The sequence below is a fragment of the Enoplosus armatus genome, chromosome 10 (genome assembly GCF_043641665.1).
Source record: "Enoplosus armatus isolate fEnoArm2 chromosome 10, fEnoArm2.hap1, whole genome shotgun sequence".
NCBI lineage: Eukaryota > Metazoa > Chordata > Actinopteri > Centrarchiformes > Enoplosidae > Enoplosus > Enoplosus armatus.
In genome coordinates this window covers 20542083-20568680 of record NC_092189.1, presented here as the reverse complement: position 1 = coordinate 20568680, position 26598 = coordinate 20542083, and the positions used below count along the sequence as shown (strand labels likewise).

The 26598-nt window shown below is 39.5% G+C and overlaps 1 protein-coding gene across 1 annotated transcript in view; it reads left to right on the top strand.

The window, feature by feature from the left end:
• fstl5 (follistatin-like 5) overlaps positions 1-26598 on the top strand; it is a 125927-nt gene that overhangs the window by 55676 nt on the left and 43653 nt on the right. Inside the window, 3 exon segments of the mRNA XM_070913402.1 lie at positions 13275-13441; positions 17039-17050; positions 20744-20864. Coding sequence (XP_070769503.1) covers positions 13275-13441; positions 17039-17050; positions 20744-20864 — 300 coding nt within the window.

The window sequence follows — 26598 nt, the reverse complement described above, 5'->3', positions numbered from 1 at the left end:
GGAATCTTCAATAATGACTTGAGACGTAGCCTTGAACATGTATTTCTATGGCATGTAGGTTGCAGATGTAGCCAGGAGACTAGCAATGTAGTGGAGCAACATGGACAGAAATCTGTGTATTCATTTGACCTCATAGGCCATGGTCACCATGCCGGAGGCATAAATGTATTAAATAGCACGATATAGTTTTTCAGTTCATTGCCGACATAATCTGTGAGTGGCAGCTATAAAAATCTATGCAAATACCATAAGCGTTGTCGTAAACCGAGCACCGTCATAAAGTAAATCAGTTGATCCAGTGTGTCCAGAATTATGGTGCAGCTTGGAAACGAACAGCAGTAAATTCAGAATGGCTCCCCGTGAAAACGGCACCTGTCTGACTACTCTGCTAATAACGACCCTTTGCAGACCTTTGTGGAATATTCAAAGTGTGGCAACATTGTTTGTCAGGACAGAAGATAAGACTTTAATGCCCATGCATTATTCATTCCTCCTTTGCATAGACTAGAAGGGGGTTGAGAATCAATTTGCCTCAGCTAGCAGTAAGGAAACTGTCTGGCAGAAGTGATGTCTTTTAATTAGATGATGTTACAGATATGAATGATGTCTGCCACGCTACTGATAGTCAGCCCCTTGTCATCGTTGAATAATTTGTTGAATGATGGCCTAGTGCATTATGGGTAAACAGATAAGGTGTCATCTATCATGAAGTGTCATTAACTTTTGGTAGGAGAGTGTCCCAATACATTGGGGTACTGACTGTCAGGCACTAATATCAACTAAATGCAATAACAAGACAGAAATCCGTAGCATCATCACTGTGCAAGGCCAGTATATGAGGAAACCTACATTACTACAGTATAATAGTCACAACAGGAACCTTGAATATACTTCACTCAAGTATGTACAAAAGTTTTGTAATAAATAATTGTAATTTAGTATACTACATAAAGCAGTTACCTTATATAGTCTACAAACACCAGTATGAACTTTGCTATATAAAGCACAGTAGTTACACCTTCTGCAAGTCAGTATAGCTGCATTATGATTATTGCATTTCAATAGCAGTTACAAGAAGTTACTCATGCTGTATGTGACAGGTATAGCCGTCATGGTTGTGCCTTTTATATGTAGTAATCTGCATCCATTTTGCATTAATGCTGCATCCATACCAGGTGAAGTGAAGATAACGTGTTACTCGAGGCTAATAGGTGTTTTTTACGACGACTGCATATTTCCAGCCAGAAAGTTAGGAATAAGTTCAAATGGACTTGGTTTCAAAGCTGCACTCCGGTGTGGGAACATTTACGCCGATTGAGAGAAGAGAAGCCATTAAAAACGAGCCAGTGTGTAGACTTTGTTTAAAAACAGGGGCAACGAAAAGTGGCAAATAATATAGTAATCGCAATCATTTCTGGGACAATATATTGTCCAACAAAAACAGTTATTGTGACAGGCCTTTTCCTTTTCCTGGTTTTCTCTGGATCTGTGCACTCTGCCGAAACAAAGTAGTTGAAACCACTTTTGTGCAGTCAGTACTGGGAGGGAAGTCAGTCATCTGGTCAATATCTGTGATCACTGCGAAATAAACCTAGGAAAAGGTCATGCTCACAGTTTGCCACAAGTAATATCTCAACCTGAATGTATTTAGGGAGCCTGAAACATTGTACTCCTGATGTTTACCAGTGAGTTTGTTTCGATTTCAGCTACCATATTCGAGGACTTAAAGCAATAAACAGTGTCTGTAAGTGGGCTTAACATTAGCAAGGTTGGGTAGCATTCAGAAAGAGGGTTTTAAAAGCTGCTACACACAAGGCAGACTGTGACTGCGTCCTTGTGCCAATGTGCTTTTTAAGCCCTTTGAAGTTGGCTGGACAATCACAGGGTGCTTTGCCTGTGCACCTCATAGTTTAATGTTATTAGTTTGGGTACACCTACTAAATGCATTCTCTAAGCGTCTAGACGTGCTGCTTCACAGACAATAATGAAAATGAATGTGCAAGTGCTTGGAAAGAATCCTCTGACTGAATGCTCCCTCAGGCTAGTTTGTTGGCTTGAATCTCATCCCCAACAAAACCTCTTCTTAGGGCCATGCACAGCAGACTTTCAGTGCACGATGCTTTTTTTTTTTAAAACACGTGTGAAAAATCCTCATCCCTTAGAGTGGCTACATTTAAACACTGGCAATAGCAGTAACAGTCGTTGTCCCACTTGATGTACAACACTGTGACGACTACAGTAGTTGTCCTAATTTTAGCTTGTCTCCAAAGTGTATCTCTCAACTATGTAAAGTGTTTTGGATATAAAGTTTATTTATTCTGTATACATTATTTAGCTGATTCACAGTAATGACCTTAATTGTACTTTCTGTCAGGTAGAGTGGTAATGTTGTTTGTGCTGCACTGTGGGACGTATCTCACCCCTGCTTGTTGTTTCTTGGGTGCCAAGATATTGATCTGAACCCTGACACCTCCTGACAGAACACACTCCCTAGATACAGCTCTTTGATTTCTGCTGAGGCTAGAAGACTTGTTATATACCTGTTACCAAGGGACTGGTGGGAAACTTAGATGGACTGTAATGTGATCCATAATATTGTAATGTTGATGCAGTCCTCACACAGATTGCATGAGTAGAAGGAGGGGACTGTTTTTTTTTTTAAGGACATTACTAGTACATGTACTGTTGGTTTGGATCAGAGACGATCCTCCATGTCCATCCGTCCATACACAACATATCTACTGTACTGTTGTTCATTTGAATTAAGTAGTGGTGATTTTCTCAACTGCTGTTTAACCTTGTTTAAGGTTAAGGCAAAATCTTGGTCATGGTAAAAGTTATGGGAAGATTGCTATCGTAGGTAAAGGTAACCCATGTTGCTGGTTATGGTTAAGGTTAGCGATTACCACACTGACTTGCCAATATTCGAATGTTAGAAAACCGAGATCAGCCTTTTTTGAAAGGGTGTCATTTTCTGCATTTCTTTGTCTATTTTTGGTTTGATTTTATTCTGTTTATTTCATCTTTCTCCTCATTTCTCTCTTTCTTTTATTGTGCATGCAAAGCAGCTATTCACTTGTGTGTTTCCAAGTCTGGTGTAATCCCTACATTTGCAGAAAGTTTGCCAATCTTGAAAATTAGTTGACTTACACTCTCTTTTTCTGTGAAGATTATAATTAGACATCCAAACCAACAGCCGGGCCTCCTCCAGGGAAGGCTCCTTCCATTAAGGCAAGTTTGCTGTTATTCAGCACCCATGGCACAGCGACAATTAATGGATACTCAGGCTTTTACTTGTCAAAACCCCTGCTGAGCATTCCATTCTCAGGCTGTGAGAAGTGGTGTTAAAATGGTTTCATAATTCATGGTTCATTTTCCAACATGTGGCTTTTTCTATCTCCAGAATGTATTACAGAGATTTAAAAGAAGTTGAATTACTTTTTTAATTCTAAGTGATCCTCAACTGAAGTACAAGGCCAATTTTCTCAACAATTGTCAAGGGAGGATTATTCTTTCCTCTTGAACTTGATGACAAAGTGAAGGCTTTGTGTCTTTTTAACAATGATATTTTTACTAAACACACAGATGCAGGCAGAGCTTTTTATGTTTTTGTCAGAAATAGAACAAATTACTCCATTGCTATTGTGTAATTTAATCAAGGTCATGAGACAGTTGAACCTGACTGAGCGCAGCTAATTCTAATCTCTTCGTTTATATTGGATAAACTGGATCAATTCACATTTCAGCACAGTTCAGTTAAGATAAAATAATTAAAATGGTGGCTAAAGTAATGGATTATAGATGTTAGTTAAGGGTTGGATTGTTCTCAGTATGGACAGATTTAAAGGCATGTCTTTGCAGAAGACACCTGATGCACCACTAAGAAGAAATGACAGCATAGAGTTTGAACTAAGGATCAGTCAAACTAGACACTTCGTATTAGGTAGACTTTAGTGATGTATTGATGTTGAAATATCACGGTACACTGTCATTGTTGTAGTTGAAATAAACCCAATAAAAACTAAAGGGAACCTTTTTATTTGTCCAGATGCTTTAAACAGCATTGTGAGGTAGGACAAATCCTCATCCACATACTAAGTGATGGGTTTTTTCATTTTTAGGAGCAGCAAGAGCAGTGTGAGTGTCACATCCCAAAAAACACGATAAATGATGAAAACATAACTGCCAAAATTAAAAATGGTGTGACTGAATTCAAATGAAGGGCAATCCACACCAGCAGCCTTTCCAACAATCCCCACCCACTCCCAAGAGAGGTGCATTACTGCACAACCTCATGCATTTTTTAAAGCTCCATGTCTATTTTTTTCTGCTGGCATGCTGAAGAGTAATCTATGTAGGCAGCTGTTCAAATCAAACAAATCTAGATTTCACCTTCTATATGTTGTGAACTTATTTGCAATATCGATAATGATCATTTCAGAATGAGCTGTGGAGATACAGAGCCAAGGTGAATGGATGCTTCTTTATGAAGTTTACTTGAAAAATATTTTTGTCCATCGAATATCTGATGTTCCTCAGCCTGGTGAAGACAGTTTGTCCAGTTACTGTCCTGTTGCTGACAGGGCAGCTACTTCTGAGGACAGTGATGCCGTTATAGAGGACTGAGTTTTCGTGGATTCAACGAATGAACGCTTCAGTAGTGCTCACGCGCTCAAGATGAAAACCCTCTCTCTGAATATATTTTAGTGCCCTCAGACTGAGAGCGGTTCAATGTGCTTTTCTGGCTGTCAGGATTGTTTAGCAGTTTAGTGTAAACAGATTGCTGCATTCATCCTCTTTTCTCAACATTTACCATCTTCTGTCATCCAGTCGAAGGTGTTGGCATGCACCATTTGTAGCCTGATGCTGGTGTAAAACAAGTGGAACGCACAGACAGTTGGACAGAAGCGTACTGTACTGTAACTCTTTCTGAGTTTGTAATGGGCTGATTGATGCATATGCCAGATATACTGCCCTCTTAACACACACAAACATGCAAACAGGTTTCTGATGTTACTTAGAACAGTGATTGAACAGGCATCAGTCAACATTAAACGCTCAATAAAATAAAAACAATGCAATCTGATATAGTTTAAAGCCATGCAGGCTTATGTGGGTGAGATATGATGGAACCATTAAATCACAGCCTCTCTCATGCTATAGCTTAAGTGCTCTATGATTTACTTATTGCAGTAAGATAGGGGATTTTTCATTAGCTGTTTTCCACAACGTAGCTGTGATAAAATTAATCCAATTAGAGCTCCTCTTAGGCTCTGTTGCATACTAATGCTGGCCGTCCCTCAGGATCTCTCCCAACAGCTGCTTTGGAAACAGACTTGAGGCTGAACAGCCAGAGGTAATGCACTCACTAAGGCCATTTGTTGATGTTTTACAGCCATCTTGATGTTTATAATGTTTGTGGGAGGAGAGAAGAAGGAGGTAATAATTATCTTCTCGCCCTTTACCAACTGTAATTTTTGCATTTTTAAACACATTTTAGCATTAATGCTGCAAAAACACAATTATTTCTCCTGGTTCTCTAGATGCAGAAGGATGAGACTGGAGATGCTGATAGATACTGAAAGAATGGTCACTGTAGCCGTGCCTAGGGTATTTTTCTTGGATTTGGACTGTTCAGAGCATTATAAAATATTCTCATTAAGTGGAAAATCTCAGAATCCACATCAAAGGTAGTTACGCCCTCAAAATGATGCTGTTGATGACGTTCTTTGACCTAAAGAGAGTTTTCCATGTAAACAAACATTTTATTTATTTACATGGATAAATTTAGTTGTGCAGATGTGAACTATGACTGTCTCAGACGATATTGACTAAAGTCATTACCTTGCTCAGATGCTCAGAAAATCTTAAATAGAAGTCTGTGATGTTGAGATACCAAGCCTCCGATGTTCTGTTTTATATTTTCCCGTCTATTCCTAGTTTTTGTTTTTTTCAGTTAGTTTATTTTGCAAGTAATATAACACATAATACACAAGAAAAGTGCTACTTAGATTTTAAAAAACCTTATGAAGGCAAGGTCAAACTATAAGACAGACATTAAATGATGACAACTGAAATTAAACTGAATCAATACAGAAACCGAAAGCATATCCTTACTGTTTCTAGAGTTCATTATAATCGTCAAATCTCAATTTCAGGGCAGCACTTGGAGCGGGAGCTCCCACCCGTTTATCTAATTCTACAGGCCTGTTGTGATAATATAATATTTAATTAATGTAGATGGAAAAAGGTAGATAATCCAAAGCGGGCCAACATAACATGCATTTACAGTGGCCTACATAAAACAAAGAAGGTGCATAGTGTGCACGTCCAACACCAATTGGTCCAGTTTGGTGCAGGACAAAAGCAATATACAAAGGGAAATGTGATGTAGCCCACACTTGGAATATTGCAAACTCCTGAAAATTAAATAGGCAACCTTCAAGGTCTTTGTCAGATGAACATCTATGTAAAAGAAAAGCAGGCTATATACAAAAAAAAATAACAAGATCACATGTTCCAGAAATGATCTCAAAACGATCTACCTTTTACATAAAACCGCATAATTGTCTTAAAATATGCTGTAGCCTGTATAAGATATACATTATAATATGCTGCACATTGTTGCAATAAATATTTTTACAAACATACAATGAGGAAAAAAACATGGTGGTTATATACAGTATATTGGGTATACTGAGTACTGCCTCAGCTTTATATTTTTAATGTACATAGATTGTTTTGGGATAATGAGCATGTGATCAACTGATTGTAGGTGGACGTGTCATTTTTGTCTGTATGGTCTGCTTTTCTTTCACATGGGAGCTTACAGTATTCAGCGTGTGGACTCTTTTTTTCCTCTGAATACAAAACAATCATCATGGTTTGGAGTTAAACGTTCTTCCATTTGCGTTCCGTCCTCGTGTTTCCTCACTCAACATCACACTCAGGTTACAGGTCACACGTCACCTTGTGTCACCACAGACACGACAAAGTGGCCGATGAAATACAACCTGGAATGTTGTGAAGGTGTGATCTCTCCCTGTGTGTCTGTATGGACACACTTAAAAATCACCTGGTAAGTGTTTTGTTGTTGTTGCCTTATTGTACAGAGATCCACTTTGTTTAGTAGAGCGAGTAGTGGCAGTGGCAGCTCAACATTAAAAGAAAAAAATAAGTATTTTCCTTGGGAAAACAAAGGGAGTACGTGTGTTTCAACGTTCAAACTATTTTCTTTCTTTGTCACACATTCAAGTCCACCGAGTAGCTCATCTTTGGTATCAAAAACAGAAGCTCTATTCTTCTTGCTTTGGGAGAGAGTTTGCACAAATCAACTCAACCATCCAAGATCAGAGAATGCTCACATAAATGTGTGTTCTGTTTTGGGGGTGTTTTTTCCCCTTTGAGTCTTGGCGTATGGGCTATGAATACTCAGCATCAGGGAAAAATACTTTTATCTCCACTTCAAAATGTCAAACTCAAAGCAATTGGGGGTACACAACCGTTCTGCCTTAGTAATATTGAACATCATTGAGAGGAAGAGAGAGGGAGTGTGTTAGAGGAATGAGAAACTTGGTGAAGAGAGACAGGGCGAGCAAGCATGTGTTGGAGAAAGAGAGCGACAGAGCGTGATAGAGGATGGAGTAAGGGGGTTGGCTAAGCAACCTTGGTGCAATTTGTCTTCATGCAGCCAGCTCCTTGCAACGCCCTGCAGGCCCATACTATTTTCCCTGACAAGCTTGTTGCCTTCAGTGCAATAGGTGATTTACCTCTCGCCATGGCACTGACCAACATCCCATTCTGGGAGCAGAGCAGAGTAAATCAAAAGTCTGGACTTCACCGTTAATCACTAATTACAGGTTGGACGGTGAAGGTTGATCCTTCCCAGGAGGCTGAGTCCCTCAGGCCTCAAATCAGACCAAAAAGAGGAGCCAAGGCCACTTCCTCCTCTGATAAATCTCTCACAGAGGAGGTGCTGGACTCAAAGTGTTTGAGTCGGCTCCAACAGCCCAGACTTCCATTTCTCTGAGGAGTTTCTCATTCAGGTCGGATACTTGCCCTCGCTTCCTTCTTCCCTCCCCTCCCTCCTCCATTCACCAGCTAAAGCTATGATGGAGCCTGCCTGGTTGTCTGTCTGCCCACTTTCTTCTTTAAATTCTGCCTATAACTTCACATATTTCTATCCCCCCGGGGATCAGTGGCAAATCGAGTTTGTTGCTTGCAGCGTATTCCGAAAGCATTAAGATACAAGGGGGCTGTAATTGAATGGTTAGGGAGGACATTATTGAAGGAGATTTTTGTCAGCGTATCCACCTCAACACCACGAAGCACCAAGTGGCTGCATGGTGTGTTGATCTGCTTGCTATAGTGTTATTAGTGCTGGGGAGGAGGAGGAGGATCATGGATTATCCGTGTGTGACTGATGGAAGATCCACATTTCTTAATTCTTCACTTTCTGCATCAGGGCTGATTTAATGTGTTTTACTTTCTTTTCGGTGCTCTCCTTATTTCCTGTGTATGCAGTTTTTTGGGGTCATCTTAGGTTTTTGTTTGTTGTGTGAGATTTTTGTTTGCTTGACGTCTTGATTGGTTTGCAGTTTTTTGTTTTGGTTCTTTTTATTGACTTTGATTTGCTAAACACTTACTCTTACAGCATTTAACTAGTAATAATGGCTTTCATTCACAACCCCTTTAATTTAAAATGAATACCCAAATTAACAGACTTATAGACGGACTTCCTGGTTCAACTTTAACCTACCGTACTTTCTGTAGTTGTGTGCACTCACAATTTTCTTTACCTCTAAAATAGTAACTAATGAGGCCAAAAAGTCTGCTTGTTCACAACTTGTATAACTTGTTTGTTGCTCCACTTAACCAATGTTATCTTAAAGTTGTAATCCTTAAGTTCACTCCTGGTTAATTTGGCGACAGCTGTGGTCACTGGTGGTAGGCCTAACAGCAAGGGGGGTTTAATACTACAGGTCACAGAATTCTGGGGGCTAGCACAACAAACTATTGTCGTTTTAATAAGTCAGGCCATAATTGGGACTTTTACCATAATTTTGTGAGCAACTGTGATTTAATTTTATGTTGCACACGGCATGAGTCTGAGAGTAGCAGGGCACAGTGAAAGGAGTTGGTTATCTCACAGAAACAGCTCTTAGTCTAACAGCTCACTGTGGCTGCTCCTTCTTGTTCTATTACTCTCTGCAATATATTAAACTGATCCACTCTAAAAAATATATATAAAATAAATAAATATGTTGAAAATACATATATACAACAATAGCAGTCAGTGCTAATCTCACTGATAAACACATTGCATTTCCTGTGACTACTTCGTAATAAAAGTCAACTTGTGTTTCGCCAGTTAAATGCTTTTAATGTGAAGGAAATGTTTGATTTGCAATAGCAGTAACTTGAATGCAGCATTTCTTCCAGGAATGTCGCCACAGATACCCAGTTTGCAATACTGCCAATCCAAGGGCTTTCATATGCTTTCATCAGTGGGCCATAGGCTCAGTCACCATTAGATAGTGAGTTAACAGACATTTATTTAAATGAAAGTCTTTGAGATTATTACATTAACCAACAGAACAAACAGTCAGAGGTACAGAAATATGACCCATGTTGTAATAAACCATATTTGTCTGCTTACATTTGCCATCCCAGTGGGCCTGTGATGTTATACCAAAGAAACAACAGTCGACAAAGGTCTGATGCTGTTTGGTTCAGCTTTCTCCGGAAGGAGCACTTACTCGCTTCAGTTTTGATCAATTTGTCCTTTAGCTCTTGTTTCAATTTGTTCCATCCTGCCAATGAGAAAAGTTCAGAATGTATTATTTGACAAGTAGGTGAATTCTACAATACAAAGTCAGGGCGATGTGTTTGTTGAGGCGTCAAGGGTGAGTGTGTTGTTTCTTATCACAGCTAAAGACGGCAACATATCTGTGAGCCCGGCAATTTTGTTTGTAAAAGTCTTTTTGAAAATGGTTCATTCTGTTGAACAGAACTAAAGTTGCTCCACCATAGCCTCAGTGGACAGTTTTAATGAGCCCTGTACAATGAAGAAGGTTTTGTTCCTCAACATTTTTTAAATTTGACTCTCATATCACCCCTGCTGACTGCTGTTGTCACGTCTTTATTACATACAAACAGCTCTTAACTGATCAAACGTGTTCCATCAAATTATTTCCATCACATTATGATGTCCACAGGGGAAATGTTTTGGTCGCTTTATGAAGTTGGTTATTGCTTTTCATGTGCCATTTAAACTCGTCCTTTTCTAGATCAATACAAGTGACGGGTTGTGTTCATGACAAGAGGAATTTCCCTCGATGCAGGCCATCACCAGACATTTGTGTCATCAACCAATGAAAGAGAGACTGACTAATGAATGAATAACTTCATGTTTGCTTTTTAGAAATGAGAGACTGATTGGCCTACTGATGAATGTTTAAACTGCTTTCTCATTTTGTCTTGTGTGTGCGAGAGAGATGATTTGGTTTGCATAATAATAATGAAACATTTTAAATTCTTATCTCAAAGAACTACAGTTAAAAACGGAATTAAAAAAAAGTGAATCATCCAAACAGAACAGAAACAGAATAGAGTTTTAAATGACCATAAAATCTAAAAATCACAAACATATACACATACATGGCAGTGGAAACTGCACCAAGAACACCTGTGATATACAGTATAATACAGCCTGACGCAATAGCCTGGCAAGATACACTGACTTAACAGAGCTGATAATGTTCATTTTTTGTCAACTCTGTCACAGAGGTGTTGGCTCAGCACTGTTAGTTTTTGAGGTCAACATTAGTGGTGTTGCATCAAATTACATTACACTGTACAGGGCTGTAAGTTAACTTTTTTTGCACATAACACTGGTGCTACAGATCTTGAAAGTTTTGTAGCACAGGCCACAAAATTGTAGCATGAGCATTAAACGTCTGTTACCATCTCTAAAAACAACCACAAGGAGTGCAATTCATCACTTAAACAGGCTAGAAACTGGCAAAGGACATTAATGGACAAAATCCAAACCCTAAGAAGAAAAGTGTTCAGACAAACATTTACTTTATTTGTCCTTAATGGTGAATTGCGATGACGTAACAGCTCTTGCTATACAAAACGTCTATATATTACGCTTCAAATGAGCAGTACAAATCTCATATAATATTATTTATATTAAATTCTGCTAAAACTGGAATACAAAACTTTTCTTTGTTCTTTAACAGAATGTAACAGATTCAAGTCACTGGCCACAACTAGGATCTGTGGGCAGACGTCACTTAATAAAAGGACTATTCACTCAAAGCAGAACAGCAATATTTATAATCATACCTTACAACATTTAAACCACTAACTCCTGTATGAGGAGAAAGCATCTCTGCATGAGCTGCTGTTCCTGACCCCCCCTCCCCCCAGGGAATAAAAAGAAAATAATGAATAAAGGGTTGGTTAAAGTACTTGTGTTGGATATTGTAAAAAAAACAGATTTCTAACTGGATTTTATTTGTGTTATTGATTTTTTGTTAACCAGTTTTTCACTCGTTACATAATCATGTGAAAACAAACAGTTCCTGTATCTTTTAACACAACACAACTCCAGGACAAACTATAGCCTCACAAATGAACACAGAGTTGGCTGGTTGGATGAACTCTTCACTAACAGTATAATCATCTAAACTTAGAGTTATACTCCACTCAGAAGAAACGGCTGTTATTAATCCTCTAATTTTGATGTAATCCTGGCAGAGATTTGCCCGGGTTTAAGCAAGGTTTCATTGGGCCAAATGAGAGATTAGAAGCCTTAACTCGGAGCTTCCCACTGAAAAGAAGTATGAGTTGTCTCACGGCTCCAGCCTGATTGGCCTGGATCTAAGAGGCCAGCCAAGTTCATAGTCCAAAGAAACAACAAGTGGACCAAACACAGCAAATGAGCGAGAAGGTTAAAAAAAGCCTTCAGAGGGCCATTGGTACAGGGCCACTGGAGTCATGCTGTAATTGAAGGTGCTCTCATCCTTATTCTCTGGGCTGTGGCAAGTGAACACTGTCTGCTGGACCTGCTCTTTCATTAGGTTTTGTATTTCATGCCCTTAGGAGCAGAACAAATTGAGTCTCTGTTTCCTTTTGCTCCGTTGCTCATTATCCAAGAGAAAGATTAAAAAGCATTCTCTCACAGGCCGCGTTACATAATACCACCAAAGAATGGATGAGTGTACATTGTGCTCATTGTTTTATCAAAATCCTGGACACACAAAAGGCGTTAACCAACCATAGCCATGCTGACCTCTCACCAACCCACTGGCTTTTCTTTGTGGCAGTATTTGCTCTCAGTAATGGGTAAAAATTAAACATAGAGAACACAAGCACATCTCATCATCACCAGAAACACGTTTTAGAAACTTTTAGGTAATGCAGAAATACTGAAACGAGCAAAGCACCGACTCTGGTCGAGGTCTAGGGCTGTGTTTCCATGGGGAACCTCTCTGGCAGCACAGGCTTTTTTTTTTTTTTTTCGTGTTACTTTCATCAGAAAGGATGCACTCCTGGGCTTTTACAACAACGTGGAGAGCTTAGCTTGTTTTAAAGTCTCAGAGCACAGAGCATGTTAAAAATATTCCAACTTCTAGTTACAAAGCAGCGCGCTTCAGATGTGATTTCAGCAGTCAGCAGACCAGCAGCACCGCTGCCTCCCAAAAGAGTCTGTTTTGTGCTGTTAGCTAAAAAAGAGCTACATAGTGGTGGACCCAGGGTCCTCAGACAGGCTGATAGAGAAAGTGGAACTTCTATTATAGTATCATTACATAAATTATGCAAAGTATTTTTAACTTAATTCCTTCCCATTACTTTGCAAATTGCAGTAATTGTGCTGCCTCAGTGCATCTTTAACTAAAAAAACATCTGCCTGTATAGCACAACAGCCGCTAATTGAGACACTCTTGTATTTTGTTTTCTTGTTTTCAGGCTTCATTAAGAGAAACGTGGGCAAAACATGAATTCTTGCATTGTGAAGTGTCTCAGTGAGTTTATTCCTCTGAATTATGAGCAAGAAAGAGAGGTCCATCAAGTTTCAGATATAAAGTATAGGCGGGTTTTCTTCCCTTGTTCAAACTAACTTACTCAAATTAAAAGTTTTACAAATAACTGGAATTGTTGCCACTTTTACTCAACAGTTTAATTAAATGTCTCAAAACTTAAATTGAGTTAGTCTTCTTAAGACGATCTATCTAACATTGTGTATTTTTTCCTCTCATCAACAGATGTGTACCTGCTCACCCTTCCAGATGACCAGAAAGTGAGTGTCTCCACAGTAACAGTTGGCCAGAGCGCCGTGTTGACTTGTGCCATCACAGGGGAGCAGAGGCCTCCTATATTGTGGAAGAGAAACCATCAATATCTGAACTCCTTGAACCTGGAAGACATCAATGTAAGAGCCGACTGTCATTGCTCTCTTTGATTTATTGTTTTTAGATAGGTAAATGGGCAGATAACTAGGATAAATAGGTAGATACATAGCGGAGGCATAGATACACTGATAGGTAGATAGATTATGGGATTTGTAGTTGAATGGCTCTAACACGCACAGGTCTAATTATTGCGTTTTCACATTGTGAAGCATCATCAATTCTTAACGACTGTTTCTTAACGAGACATTTCTGCAAGAGTTGTAAATTTCAGATAATTTAATTCTACATTTCTTTCTCATCATATTTCAACTTTTTTTTTGGGCAGTGACTCAGATTGTCAGCACATTTTATTTGACTTTTGGCGCTGGCTTTGTGTTGTAGGTCTGACAGTAATCCAGGATGTCAGTTTGTGTTCTTGGTGTCTGTGTTTAGAGACTGCTAGGAGGGACAGGGATTTCAGACAAAGAAAGAAGATGAAGGGGGATACCAAAGGGGTTCAGCCCTAGAGGAAGGACCTACTTTTACATCTTGGTGGAAGACACTATGTGTGTGTGTGTGTGTGTGTCTTGTCTGTGTGTGTGTTAATCCGCATGCACGGCCCCAGACAGCCCTCTGTGTCACTTTCATCCACATCAAAAGGAGCAGGGACACTTATGTAGCAAGGTACAGAAAAGGCAGACCTCCTTACCCTTTTCCTCTCTGTGTGTCAGGGCTGACCAAGATGAGTGTGATACTGCTGTGCATAATTAAGTCAACACTGTCGCAGTAGATAAAGGGAGACCCAGCGAAGCCGCTAATGTAACATTAAATGTTGATGACCCTTAAAATGAGTAAGAGGCGCCCAGCTGTCGCCAGTCATCCTTGGCACCATCAACTGGCTCTAAACTAGTGCGCTGGTTCTGGTTGTTGGTGATGTGTGATTCCCTTAAAGATTGGCGCCATGAGGTGATTTTTAGGTCGTGTATACGAGAGTAACATCTTTTCCACCGTTTGCCTTTTTTAGTCATTTTCTATAATATATTATGTCTGCTTTTAAGAAATCCATGACCAAAAAAGATATATGCTTGTGCTGGGTGTAACAAAAAAGAAATGTCAAGTCAGATTATTTCTTGAAAACACTCTGAATATCTTCTAGAGGATTTATGGGAGAAAAAAAAAGAGATGCGCGAGGTCTTGTAAGGTTAACGCAGCCTTTGATCTATCATTCATATATTTTTTTTCCCCAAGAACTGTTTTACTTCTGTCTTCTTCTTTTTTTGGCAGATTCAATAGAAACAGTTTTTGTTTCATCTCCTGATATTGCCTGAAGACACATAGCAGAGTTCAGTGTCCTGGCCAGGGGTGGTCTTTGTCTGTACTTCACACACAGTCATCACTTTCCTGGTGACTAATATCAGATCTTGCACAGGTGTATTTTCAATTAAAATGTCAACTCAGGGATGAAAGCTCCTGCTGCTAAATGCTTTTCAGTGTATCCATTGTGGCAAAAAAGCTATCAATAGCTGGAATAATGATAGCATATAGAGCTAGGCCTTTAAAACCGTTGGGCATTGCTATAATTTTGGATCAGAGCTTTTTAAAAACTGTGGAATCATAGTCTTCTTGTTTTCCACTTTATTGAGACAGTGGGAAAGAGAACAGCCAGGGTTGATAATCAATCAAAACTTGGCCTTTTGTGGTTACCATCATACTCCTGGAGAAAACATCAAAATTTGATTTCAGCCCAGAGAACTCATAGCTTGAGTTAGAACAGAGCAGAAAGAAAGATGCAGCTAACAGTTTGCATTTTAATGAACCCTGAACCACTTTGTTACTCCCAGGATCTTTATATTGCTTGTATTTAATGTTGTTGCATAAAATTACTCTTCCTCTGTCTCTGTGGTGCATACAGCATGTTGGGTTGATGCCAGTGCAGCTTCATGAAGTGAGAGTTTAACTACTGCAGGGACTAATCTGTCTCCTCAGACTGAGAGAACTCGCTGTACTTTGACCCTGGAGGTGTGCGATTGTCAGATTAGATTTTTTGTTGGTTTCTAACAAAGCCTGAGTTTACAACCTCTGCTAGCGCACCTATTACCCCCAGAGTAGCCGTGCTAACACCGAACCCCACCAGCAAGTGAATCAGCATGAGCGCTAACAGTCTCTCGTGGCTCATCTGGAACCTGTGTGCAAACCACGCAGCACCAAGAGAAAACTACCAATGGAACATGAGCGGCACACCAACGGCGGCTTAATCCAGATTTATTTTTGTCTCTCAGACTTCCAGTCAATCATTGTTGTTCCTTCCAGAGAGGAGAATGGATTTCGTCTGCACCTGGCATCCTCAGACTAATTCTAAATTGCCTTGCAGACAATTTCTGTATAATTGCTGACTGTTAATATTTGTGAGTATCCACTGCCAGCCTTAATTAGAGTCATATTCCTGTGAGTACACATGGGAGGTTTATGTATTCTAATCTCGCAGGCCTTCCCAGTTTAGAATGTGGGTATTTTAAAAATTTTGTCGACATTCAGATTTAGTGAATCGCGCATTAATCCCAGTGGTGCGCTTGTTTCCCGGAGTTCAATAGAGCCTCTCTAAATTTTGACAAAGCAGCTTACTGTAATTCCATGAAGTTGACAGTTGCTGGCTATTGCATCATCATCCGAGGCTGTCAGTATTTCAGTCCTCCCTGAGTGGCCGAGCCAAAGACACAGTCGTGTTGTGTGTATGCCTGTGTGTGTGTGTGTGTGTGAGTGTGAGTGTGTGTGTGTGAGAGTGAGTGTAAACATTCATGTTTGCCTTTGGGGATGTCGATTCTGTGGTCCCGGAAATAGTTCGTGAGATGAAAAATGCAATTGATATTTTATAATTCTTAAAAAGTTTTGAAATCCAACAATGAGTGTGTTTTGGAGACAGAAGTTTGTATTATTCATCAGCTGCTTTTTGGGGTAACGTGTCCTAGTTTGTAAGTCAACTAGCAAGGTCACTATAAAAAAATATCTGATTCAATCTTGAAAAAACATGGAATCATTAAAAATAGAAAATATGTTTTGAAGACTGCAGCTTCAACAGGAATAGATATAACACAGGAAGCAGTACAATCTGAGCTGAATCTTCTTATCTTGTCCATTGGAATAGGTGTTTTTATCTCCCATAATGGTGCCTTTTTCTAGTGGGTTTCACAGTATCTTTAATTATGGAGATGTGCCAAATCTGACTTTAAATGCATGTGATTATTTATAATATCTACATTCAGTTTTGATCAGTGTGTTATCACCTCGTGTGATACAATTTGTGTACTTCCTGTGCTGTTTCCAGAGGATGAATAAATGAAGCTGTGCAACATTATATGGGGCAGATACCACATGGATCTTACACAGCGGCCTGTTTTAACTGTAACCCCTATCAAGAAGGGTTTCTTTGTTGATTTTCATCGTTTGGTCTTGGAGCTCAGAACCACACTCATGTACTCATCTGTACTACTTCTATATTATCCTGACATTAGCTCTACATCGACGTGTATACCACAACATCAGCAGTGCTGTCACCTGTCTGCTTTAAAATCTGTTTCTGATGCCTTAATGCTTCCTTGAACTAAACTTCTGAATGTTTGACCTGTTTTACTCCCCAACAGATCCCGTCCCAGGTAGGATGTTCTTTGTTTTTGTCTCAACAGACTGACATTGCTTCACTCTTTTCTTTTTTGTTCCATTCACAAAAAGCCCACAAAGCTAATGAGGTGCCTTTCATGCAGAACTGTTTTTTGCAAAACAAATAATCTGGTTAAAGTGAAGGGTAAAGGGTAAGACTGGCGATACTGTATATTTTTGTTAATGTCAACAAATCCTGAAACCAAAATTAACCATGTGTCCATCTCTCAATGCTTTGACTTCCCAGCCTGTCTGTGGCTCTCAGCCTCGAGCTGTTTCATTCCTATTGAAGATGTAAATCCCCAGACACTTGATATATACTCATGACCCAATTTATACTTCATTTTTAAGAGAGGCTAAATCATTTCCTAAACAGCTGGGCAAAATAAACAGCTGTGTTTGTGGAAGTCTTTGACACAGAGAAATAAGCTACATCAGGCTTTGGATACGCTGACAATACTACAATACATTGCTGGTTCTGGTCTTTTTTGACAATTACAAAAGTAGAGAATATCGCCAGACTTATCCTTTAAGGTTTACATTTGTTGATAGTTAAACGAGAAACAAACATCTTTCAGTTAAAATTAAAGCATCACACAAAGATTCAAAAATGATTTACATGAGCTGAGAACTGAAACTCGATTGTGAGAGTTAAAAGCAGAACTATAGTCTTCCCACTATTTCAAAGGGTTGGTTTCCGTAATTACAAAAAACCTATTGCCAAAAATATAATTACATTTAACTCCATTGTATTGTGATGGAGGCAGAGGTTTTTGCAGCAGATACCCCAAGAGGTAAGTGAGAAAATGTGAACCAGCCCTTTAATGTCAAAGTACTTCCTGTTTTTAGTGTTGCCTCAGTATGCTGACATTGTGGGGAAACACGTTTCTTTCACTTTTTGCACACACTGCAGGGTATTTTCCTCTTAAGAAGTTTCCAGCCTGGCCTTATAAAACTTTGTTAAAGGCCATTTTCTGAAATGCCTCGTCACTACCAGAGGTTAGCCATCCAATGAGGTGGCTCTTTAGTGTCCTTTCAGAGGTGACCTGGCACTGACAGCTTTATTAATTATAGTTTCTTGAGGGCTATGGCCTATTTGTAAATCCACCTCTACCTGCCCTTGTCTCCCTTCCCTCTGAGTAGTCGTACACTGGCCTGCTTTGTCTGCAGAGAGCTGGGTGCTGGGTGCTGCTGATAGCTGAGGTGAGGGTGGTGAGGTGAGGTGGAGGAATCATGTCGACAGCCTCCGCCGTGGCTCGTTCCACCCCTCTGAGTTTCATTTCTCCCCCCATTCATTTTTCATTTAAGAAGGTGACACAATATGCTCTCAGCCCAAGGGGCCAAAACGCACCATCGATTTCCCCTCATATTGTGAAGCTCTGATGCTTCACTCAGCCCGAGCCGTTACCGAGCTCGTGGGTTAGATCGGAGCACACCAGGACGAACTGATAAACACACTGTATGCCTGTAAACACGATGGCTGACTCTCCTCGCTTGTCTGTAGACAGGGAAGCTGAATGCCAAGATGTAAACAGCCAGCAGAGATGTGATCGAAATGTTAAAAGCTATTTAATGAGAAAAGGCACTTTTCTTGTTATGAACTCTGCTGAAAGAGGACTGGTAATTAGGACTGCTGACTCTTTTTAAGAAAAAATAAAATAATGCTGTGCGCAGTTATAAGAAATGAGGAGCACGGGGGCAGACTCATGGACATTCTTAAGAACAGAAGTTCACACCACTAAAAGATATCTGAAGGATTTTTTAAATGCATGGCAGCAATCAGGAATTAACACGTTTTGGCTCATGGCCTTCATCAAGTTAGTGGGCACTGAAGAAAATCCTAATGAAGGCTCAGTGCCGGAGCACTTTATTCCTGAAGAGTTGCTGTGCATCAGAAAATGGTGAAAGCTATTATTGCGAGCACAGGCAGTTGTTTTATAATATGTATAATATAATTTCTTGTTTTAGTTAATGTAGTTAACGTGCTAAAATGACTGTCGGCATATAATTGAATGTAGATTTTAGTTTTTTCCTCAAATTAAGAATCACATTTAAACTTCATTTTTTCCAATATTTTTTTTTCTGTTCAGAGAATTATGTAAAAATTGACTAGCTTCAAATAAGATGATTACTATACCAGAGCCAAGTGAAGAAAAAGGAGTCTCGCTCCTACTTATGGTGAAGTATAAGAGTGACCTTTCAGAGTAACTCTCAAGTGATAGTGTGCATAGATCACATGAACACTCATAGCAGGGATAGCCAATTAGCCACAAGCAATTAACCTGCATCTGCCCCATTGTTTTTTTATTCTTTTAAAAAACCCTTACGTTTTCTTACCAATATGCTATTCTGTAAATGTATATATTATTTTAATCAGTAAAGTATATTTGTGTGAAATCCATAATATCTTGTATCTTTAACAATTAGCTTGTAAAATTAGCAACTAACACATTAAATGAACTCCAGTCTAATATGTTTATAATGTATAAATCTAAAGATAGCAATAGAGTACATATATGTACAGTTTCTCTACTGCAGCCATTAGAGACCCAGACAGGCAGCTCAACTTAAGACAGCTCCTGAGTATTTGTTAGAGGTTTGACAAATAGTTTTCATTCTTAAGTTTGTGAGTAGAGTAGTTAAAGATCTTTATTTTTATCTTGCACTCAAGTCAAATATTTTACTTTAATTTTACCCTTACTTTCATGCAGTTTATTCAATGTTTAAGAACATAATATCGCATTAAGACTCTATATAATGTTAAATACATAAAACTCATATCAATGACTTGTCAAAATGGCTTTTTACTGCAGCGTGATGTTAACATGATGGCAGACATTCACTTTTTTCCAGACGGATTCATCACACCGGCACACCGTCAATAGGCTCATTAGCTTTGGGGGCTTCTATCTGTGCTATAGCTGAATAATTTATTCTTGTGTTTGCTCTCTTTCCTTGTCCAGCACCATTTTTTTTTGTCTTCACTGGCTTGATAATCACAACACAGCATGAATTAATCATGTTTCAGTTGGCTCTACATAAGTTAACATCATGGATAGGTTTTGGTTTAATTACATCTTTTGTTTTGCTTTAAATGGGCCACATGAGAATTGAAGTGCAACATGTTTTGTGTATTTGTGGGACCTGCATGTTTACCAAAGCGTAACAACTTACATTTTGGCCTTTTCAGGGACAATGACATTTGAAACAAGCAGCAGAGGTTATTTTGATTGACTGTGTGTCTGCAGCACTATATTTCCCTGTTTTTGTTTTGAAAACGTCTAACACGGTGTAATTTCTGCACTAATCAATTATAGCCTCAGTCCCTTTCCATCAGATCACTTTCCTCTGATTGGAAAAATGGCATGTACCAGAAAACAATTTTTCTTAACTGTGATTTTGACAGTTATTTTCCAAAGTTGTTTTCAGTGGCACCAAATGGCTTTAAGTTTTGACTTAGATTGATGGACATTGCTCTACAATGTGCCTTTTTGGATTTTGTTTTACATTTTTCATTTCCTATGCTATGGAAACGTGTTTGTCTTCTCATCTGCACACTGCAGGGTTGCTGCATTCCCATTGAAACAGTTCCAGCTTCACATGCCTTCAACTATCACTGTAGAAGTAGAAGACCACCAGTACATTCTCTATGTCATTAAGACTTTTTTTTCTCTTTCTCTCTCTGGTAGGACTTTGGGGATGATGGCTCACTGTACATCACCAGGGTGACCACAACCCACATGGGCAACTATACCTGTCATGCCGATGGCTACGAGAGACTTTTTCAGATCCACACTCTTCAAGTCAATGGTAAGAGGGTGCCACAAAGATGAAATACACTTTTTTGTTTGAATATTTTCATCATCTGCTGTACAGTACGAGCCCCTGTGGTAGGTGCCTAACCATCAACTACAAGTCTCTTTCTGCTCTTAAAGTCCGACTGAAAAAAATATTTTTTGGTCTGCTACAGCACACACACATATCTGCAATGTAAATCACTGTGTCCTGTGTTCTCCTTTGAGAAAAAATCTGAAACCAAAAGGGAGAAATTTATATTTTATATGTTTTGGTTTCATGATGGCCCTCTATTCTTAATTTATCTGAATACTGTCCTGATATCTGTCTACATAGATGGAGACCTTATTTTTCTTAAAGCTGTAATGTCAGCAATCTATCACAGGCAGTCACACTGAGCCAGACAGCAGCAGCTACACAACACAAGAGCCACAGAATCTTAACAACAACACACATTACAAACATAAGCACACGTCTTGTCCTGCAGCTCAGCTTGTTGAATGAGTGACCAAACAAACACACACTGCATAAATCTGCACTGCTAACATCAGTTTGCAGGCTAGATGGCTAATTAGCTTCTCAGCTGCAGCACATTTAATAGCATGTAAGCGTACCTGCAAATGTCACGTTGGTCCTGTTAGATGCTGGCATGGTTCTTACTCTTCAGTACCACTAACAACACGCTGTCTGTCCATGACATGTAGCCACAGCGCAAGTTTGTTTACTTTGTCTCTCGTTCCTAGAGGTGTAACTCCGGCACTCTGGCAGCCTGCCAGCTGCTGTCAATCAAACATAAACACCAACATCTTGGTAACATCTGTGGTTGTAAGTGATCAATTATATGGTTTGATGCCCCATACTTCCCAATTTTTCTGTTGATTAAGTGTGAGTTTCTGCACTCTTTTCTTTGTCTGATGGATCAAACAGAACCCAGTTCTGCTTCTGTTTGTTTCAAATTAAACATGGTTGGAGATATTGGTCATGTTAAACACATCAGTACCTGCACATCGGTACATTTTTTAACAGATAAATCTCTTGACACTGGGTGTTTACAACTACGACTGCAGCAAGTTAGAGTCAGTTATGTGTTCTTTAAATAAACAATACAAAGTAGAAAAGTGGAAATCCACTGTAAGGAAAATATATTGGGTTATTACTTAAAGTATTTAAAGTATTTATTCCTGGTACACAAAGGTCCTTTCCCCAGCAACACAAAACAGTGTGTCTCTGAATAGCTGTGGATGGCACTCCTTATCAATGGAGACGCTACAGATAAATGGGTAAACTGTGTGACGCCATGCTGCTCTTAGGAAGCAGTCGTCACCATAACTATTGCACAAAACAGCACATGAGGCTTTACAATCTCTACAGCATACAACATCCTCTGTCCTGAGACACTGCTTCTAGAAATCTTGATGCATGTGTACTTCTGTTTATGGGTAGTGAAGTATTGTGAAGGTATGGTCACACTAAACTTAACCGAAATATTTCAGGGATGAGGGTCATTGTCCATCACAGTCTCCACAAAACGAGTTGCATTTGCAGCAGAACGCCACTCTCCTCTACTCTCACTTCCCTTGGCGTCTGCCCTATAGCAGTCTCATGTTACTTAAGACCTGCACTCTTGAGATTGAACTAATTAGAAATAACAAATGACAACTTGTGACACTAGCAACAATGTCTGTTAATATTTATTTTGTTTCATCCATTTTGTTTTAAGCTCAAAAGACTGAATGAATTAAAAAAAATGCAATTCCTGTGTGTGATCTTTGGCTGGTGTCCAGTAGACTTGCAGGTTATAGTTAACCATTGTTCAGCTCTTACCTGTGAACTGAACAGTTAACCAATAGATTTACCTTAACTCAGCCTTGATGCCCATTTTCTATTATGAGTTTTTATTTTCCACTTCCAGTGAATAGTATGGTGAACGTGCCATGTGAATACTGAAATGGAGACCTTAGAGAGGCCAAAGGTGTAGTGGCCAGATTGAGTTTGTGTGAATGAGCCTGTTTTCTCCAATACTGGTCCTAATGGGTTGAATGTGAATAAGCTCCACATCTTCATTACATTTGACAGACAGTTCATTATCATTCTTCTAAAAGATTACTCCAAGGTTAATTGCAATGATATACCGGTCTTATTATTCCAAGTATTGTGTTTACAGAAACAGAGTGAATCTCATGAGACCGATTACTTTTTGTCGTAATTGATACTGAAACTTCCAGATGACCTTTTTACTGCAGACTATGAATTTCACATTGTTAGTCTGGGTGAAGTCTCCAAGGACCTGCTATCACCCTGCCGTGTATACTGAGATTTTCAAAAACTAAATTAGGACACAGCTGATAGAGAGGGTAATTCTGAGAAACCGGATTCAAAATGCTGTCCATCACTCTGAGGCCACATTAGAATGACAAGATAAACAGTATTTGGAGTTTTATTCAGAAGACCTGATGAAATGTAGACTTTTGATTTCCCTGTGAAGCTGGCAGAGAGGTTTCTGTTTTGTAAGCTTGTGCTGTGTGTGGAGGATCATTTTGGAGTTTCTGGCTTTGATCCCTACTTTCCCCATTCATACACACACAAACTGACTCGTCAAAATGGATTTTACACATGTATTTTGTGTATTATCCATGTGCTTTTGTTGACAGTCAGCCTCTTTGTATTGTCTGCCTCATATTGATGAAGACACTGTGTAACGCTATCTTCTTTGTACACTATCATTTTCAAGATGTACATGTTGTGATCATTTGTTATCTTGAGTGTGTCTGCTCTTGTTTTTTTTTTTTTTTATCTTTAGCTCTTTCTTTGTTGCAGTGGCCCCACTTTGCCCACAGGAATCAATAAAGTTGCATCTAATTTGTACTGTGGCTGCAAAGTTTGTCCACTCTCCCAGCCACTTTAGCAGTAAACAAATCGTTGTTTGGGGTAAATTAATGAAAGTCTTGGTTGAATCGTCAAATAAACCAACCACTTCTGCTGCTGGAAAAATAAATGTAGTTTTCCACCCTGGAAAGCTGCATTCGTTTTGAAAACATCATTTTAAATAAGTATTTCTGATGTCTAAAATGTAACAATATGGGTCCTAATGTGTTTACTTCTGCCTGGCAGCATCATCTTTCAAAAGGTAGCTCTTGCTGTTTGCAGTTATTAATGATGCATAACACATACATTACTGATGCAGTGTACGTGCGCAGCTCTTTGTCAATGTCATTTCATTATTGCCCTCTCACTGTTTTTGGGAATGAGAATTATGCCCTTCTGAGAATTACCACCGTATTCTGGTGTTGAGTTGTGAACCCCTGTGACCCTGGCAGTTGTGTTGTTGGGGTTAACAGCTCCTGGTAGGGACTCCCAAGTGTTGGGGGGGGGGGGGGGTTGATGTGCCCGGTGTCTGAGCCTATACCCGTGGGGCCTTGTTAGGAAGTAATGTGAGACTGCCACCATGTAAGCCTGCAAGGTTAGCTGTAGGTGGCAAAGGATGTGGCGTTCTGATCCCTGGCTACAAAACTGGCCCTCGGGACCCGGAATGTCATATTTCTAGTGGGAAGGGGCCGGGATAGAGGTGGAGCCATTATAAGTAGATATATCCAAGTAGATAAATAGTAGTTGAGCTCACCTCGATGCACAGCAGCAGCCCTGGAACCAGAATCCTTGATCCGGGCCGGACGGTCTCTTTTTCAAGAGTTGCTGGGCTGTTGTGGGGATGGGGATGTTGGAGTTTTCCCCGGAGAGCGAGAGGTTTTCCCACATGTGACTGCATGTTGCCGAGAGGACGGCTCTGACTGTTGCTGTGCCTATAGCTCCAAAAAGGAGCTGAGATACTGACTTTGAATGTCAGGTTGCAAGAAGTTAGAGTGTGTGTCACCTGGGGACATCAAAGTTATCTTAGGGGGGGTTTGGGTGACAACAAAGACACCCGGATAGGAGTGATTTGGAGGAACTAACAGCAACAAGTCGAAAAAGTAATCTGCAACTATTTTGAAAACTGATTAATTTCAGCAAAAATGCCAAATCTTCAGTTCCAGCTTGTCAAATGTGACGATATGCTGTTCTCATATATGACAGTAAATTGAATATCTTAAAGGCAGAATGAGTAGGATTTGTCGGTTGCAGTTTGTAAACACAACATTCAAAGTTGGCCCTTCCTCCCCAGCTCTTAGCTTCCTCTTGGATGTGTGCTTACGATCTGGCACCTGGTTGCTATGTTACGAGTCCTGCCTTCACACCCTGCGTGCTGTTATTGGCTGAGGGCTATACACCCACTGCCCAAAGGTTGATGCCCAGAAACGTCCTGAACACAGCAAAATAAGAAAATACAGGCCGAGGGGGTCTCTGCAGATCCAGGCACCGCCACACACTTCTAGTGAGTCTACACAATGAAACCCTACTCATTCTGCCTTTAAGGTTTAAGACTGTCAGACAAAACAAGCACATTGAAGACATCACCGTGGCCTCTGAGAAATTTTGAATGTAATTTTTCAACTGTTTTTTAACATAGACTAAACAATTTATCAGTCAATGGAGAAAATAATAAGCAAATGGACAGACAATGTAAATGATCATTAGTTGCAGCCCTAGGAGAAACGGCCTGCCAGATATAAGTGTTGTATTTTTTTGTTGTTTTGTTTTATTGTACTTGGCATGGGCTGTCCATAATGACTAACATGTTAAGCATAAACTAGTTCATAAGTGTACCTGGTACAGAACAAGTCAGGCCAGTGTTCAATGATGGACTTAGTGGTCATAATCTGACCTGCAGCCATATGTGATGGAGAATCGTTTGAAGAGAGAAGAGCTTTCAAGTTCTCACCACTTGATTCAAAGCTGTTCAATGCTGCAAATGATCAAATGCATAAAGAAATTGCTACATTTAGCATGTACGTTTAGCCATGCCAATTGATTTTTTGATTTAACATACATTTCTTGATAATATTGGTAATTGCTCTTCACTTATTTAAATAAAAAGACCGTACCCAGCTCAATACAAATGCCCAGAATTTAAATGTAAAAGATACCACAGTAAGCGATATCTTGCTCTACTTTTTTAAAATTAACGTTTATACTAGAAAAAGTATTAACAATATCGTAACCCACATGGACCGCTTGAACACAGTGGAAATATTGAATATTTCATATTATGTTGTATAATAAGTAGTTTTTTTCCATTGCTCTTTATTTTTTTAAGCAACATATCCTCTGTGGGCTAAATTGCCTGAATTTTAATTTTACTATTCTGATTCCTTGCAGTAAATAATAAATCAAATAAAAACACACAAAAAAGAAGAAAATGAGCCCAACCTGTGCCTCTTTCGAGGTGGAGAAGAAAGATTATGCAAACACGGCATAGTGGGATTCCCTGGAGATCCATTATGTTTCTTAATTTCTGTCCCAGATCTTTTTTTTTAGAACAGCTCCAGTATTTTTCCTGTTTTTACTTTTGTTTTACCCTTGAAAAGTGCTTTTTCATTGGCTACGTGTACATGTAATGCATTTGATTCAGGCTCTGGACAAAAGTGTTGTCTGAGCTGGATTACTCCCACATCTCACTGTGAGGTATGAAGCTCAGGCGAGAGAGTAATCACAACTGAGAGAGGAGGCTTTCATCATGGTGCGTGCATATTTGTCATGGTGTGCGTCTGTGAACGTCAGTGTGTGTGCACAGTACATCATAGTGGTGTATGAGTGAGTGTTTGTATACATGTGATGGAGAGGGCAGAGGATCGTGTGATATTTTGAGTGTGCGTTG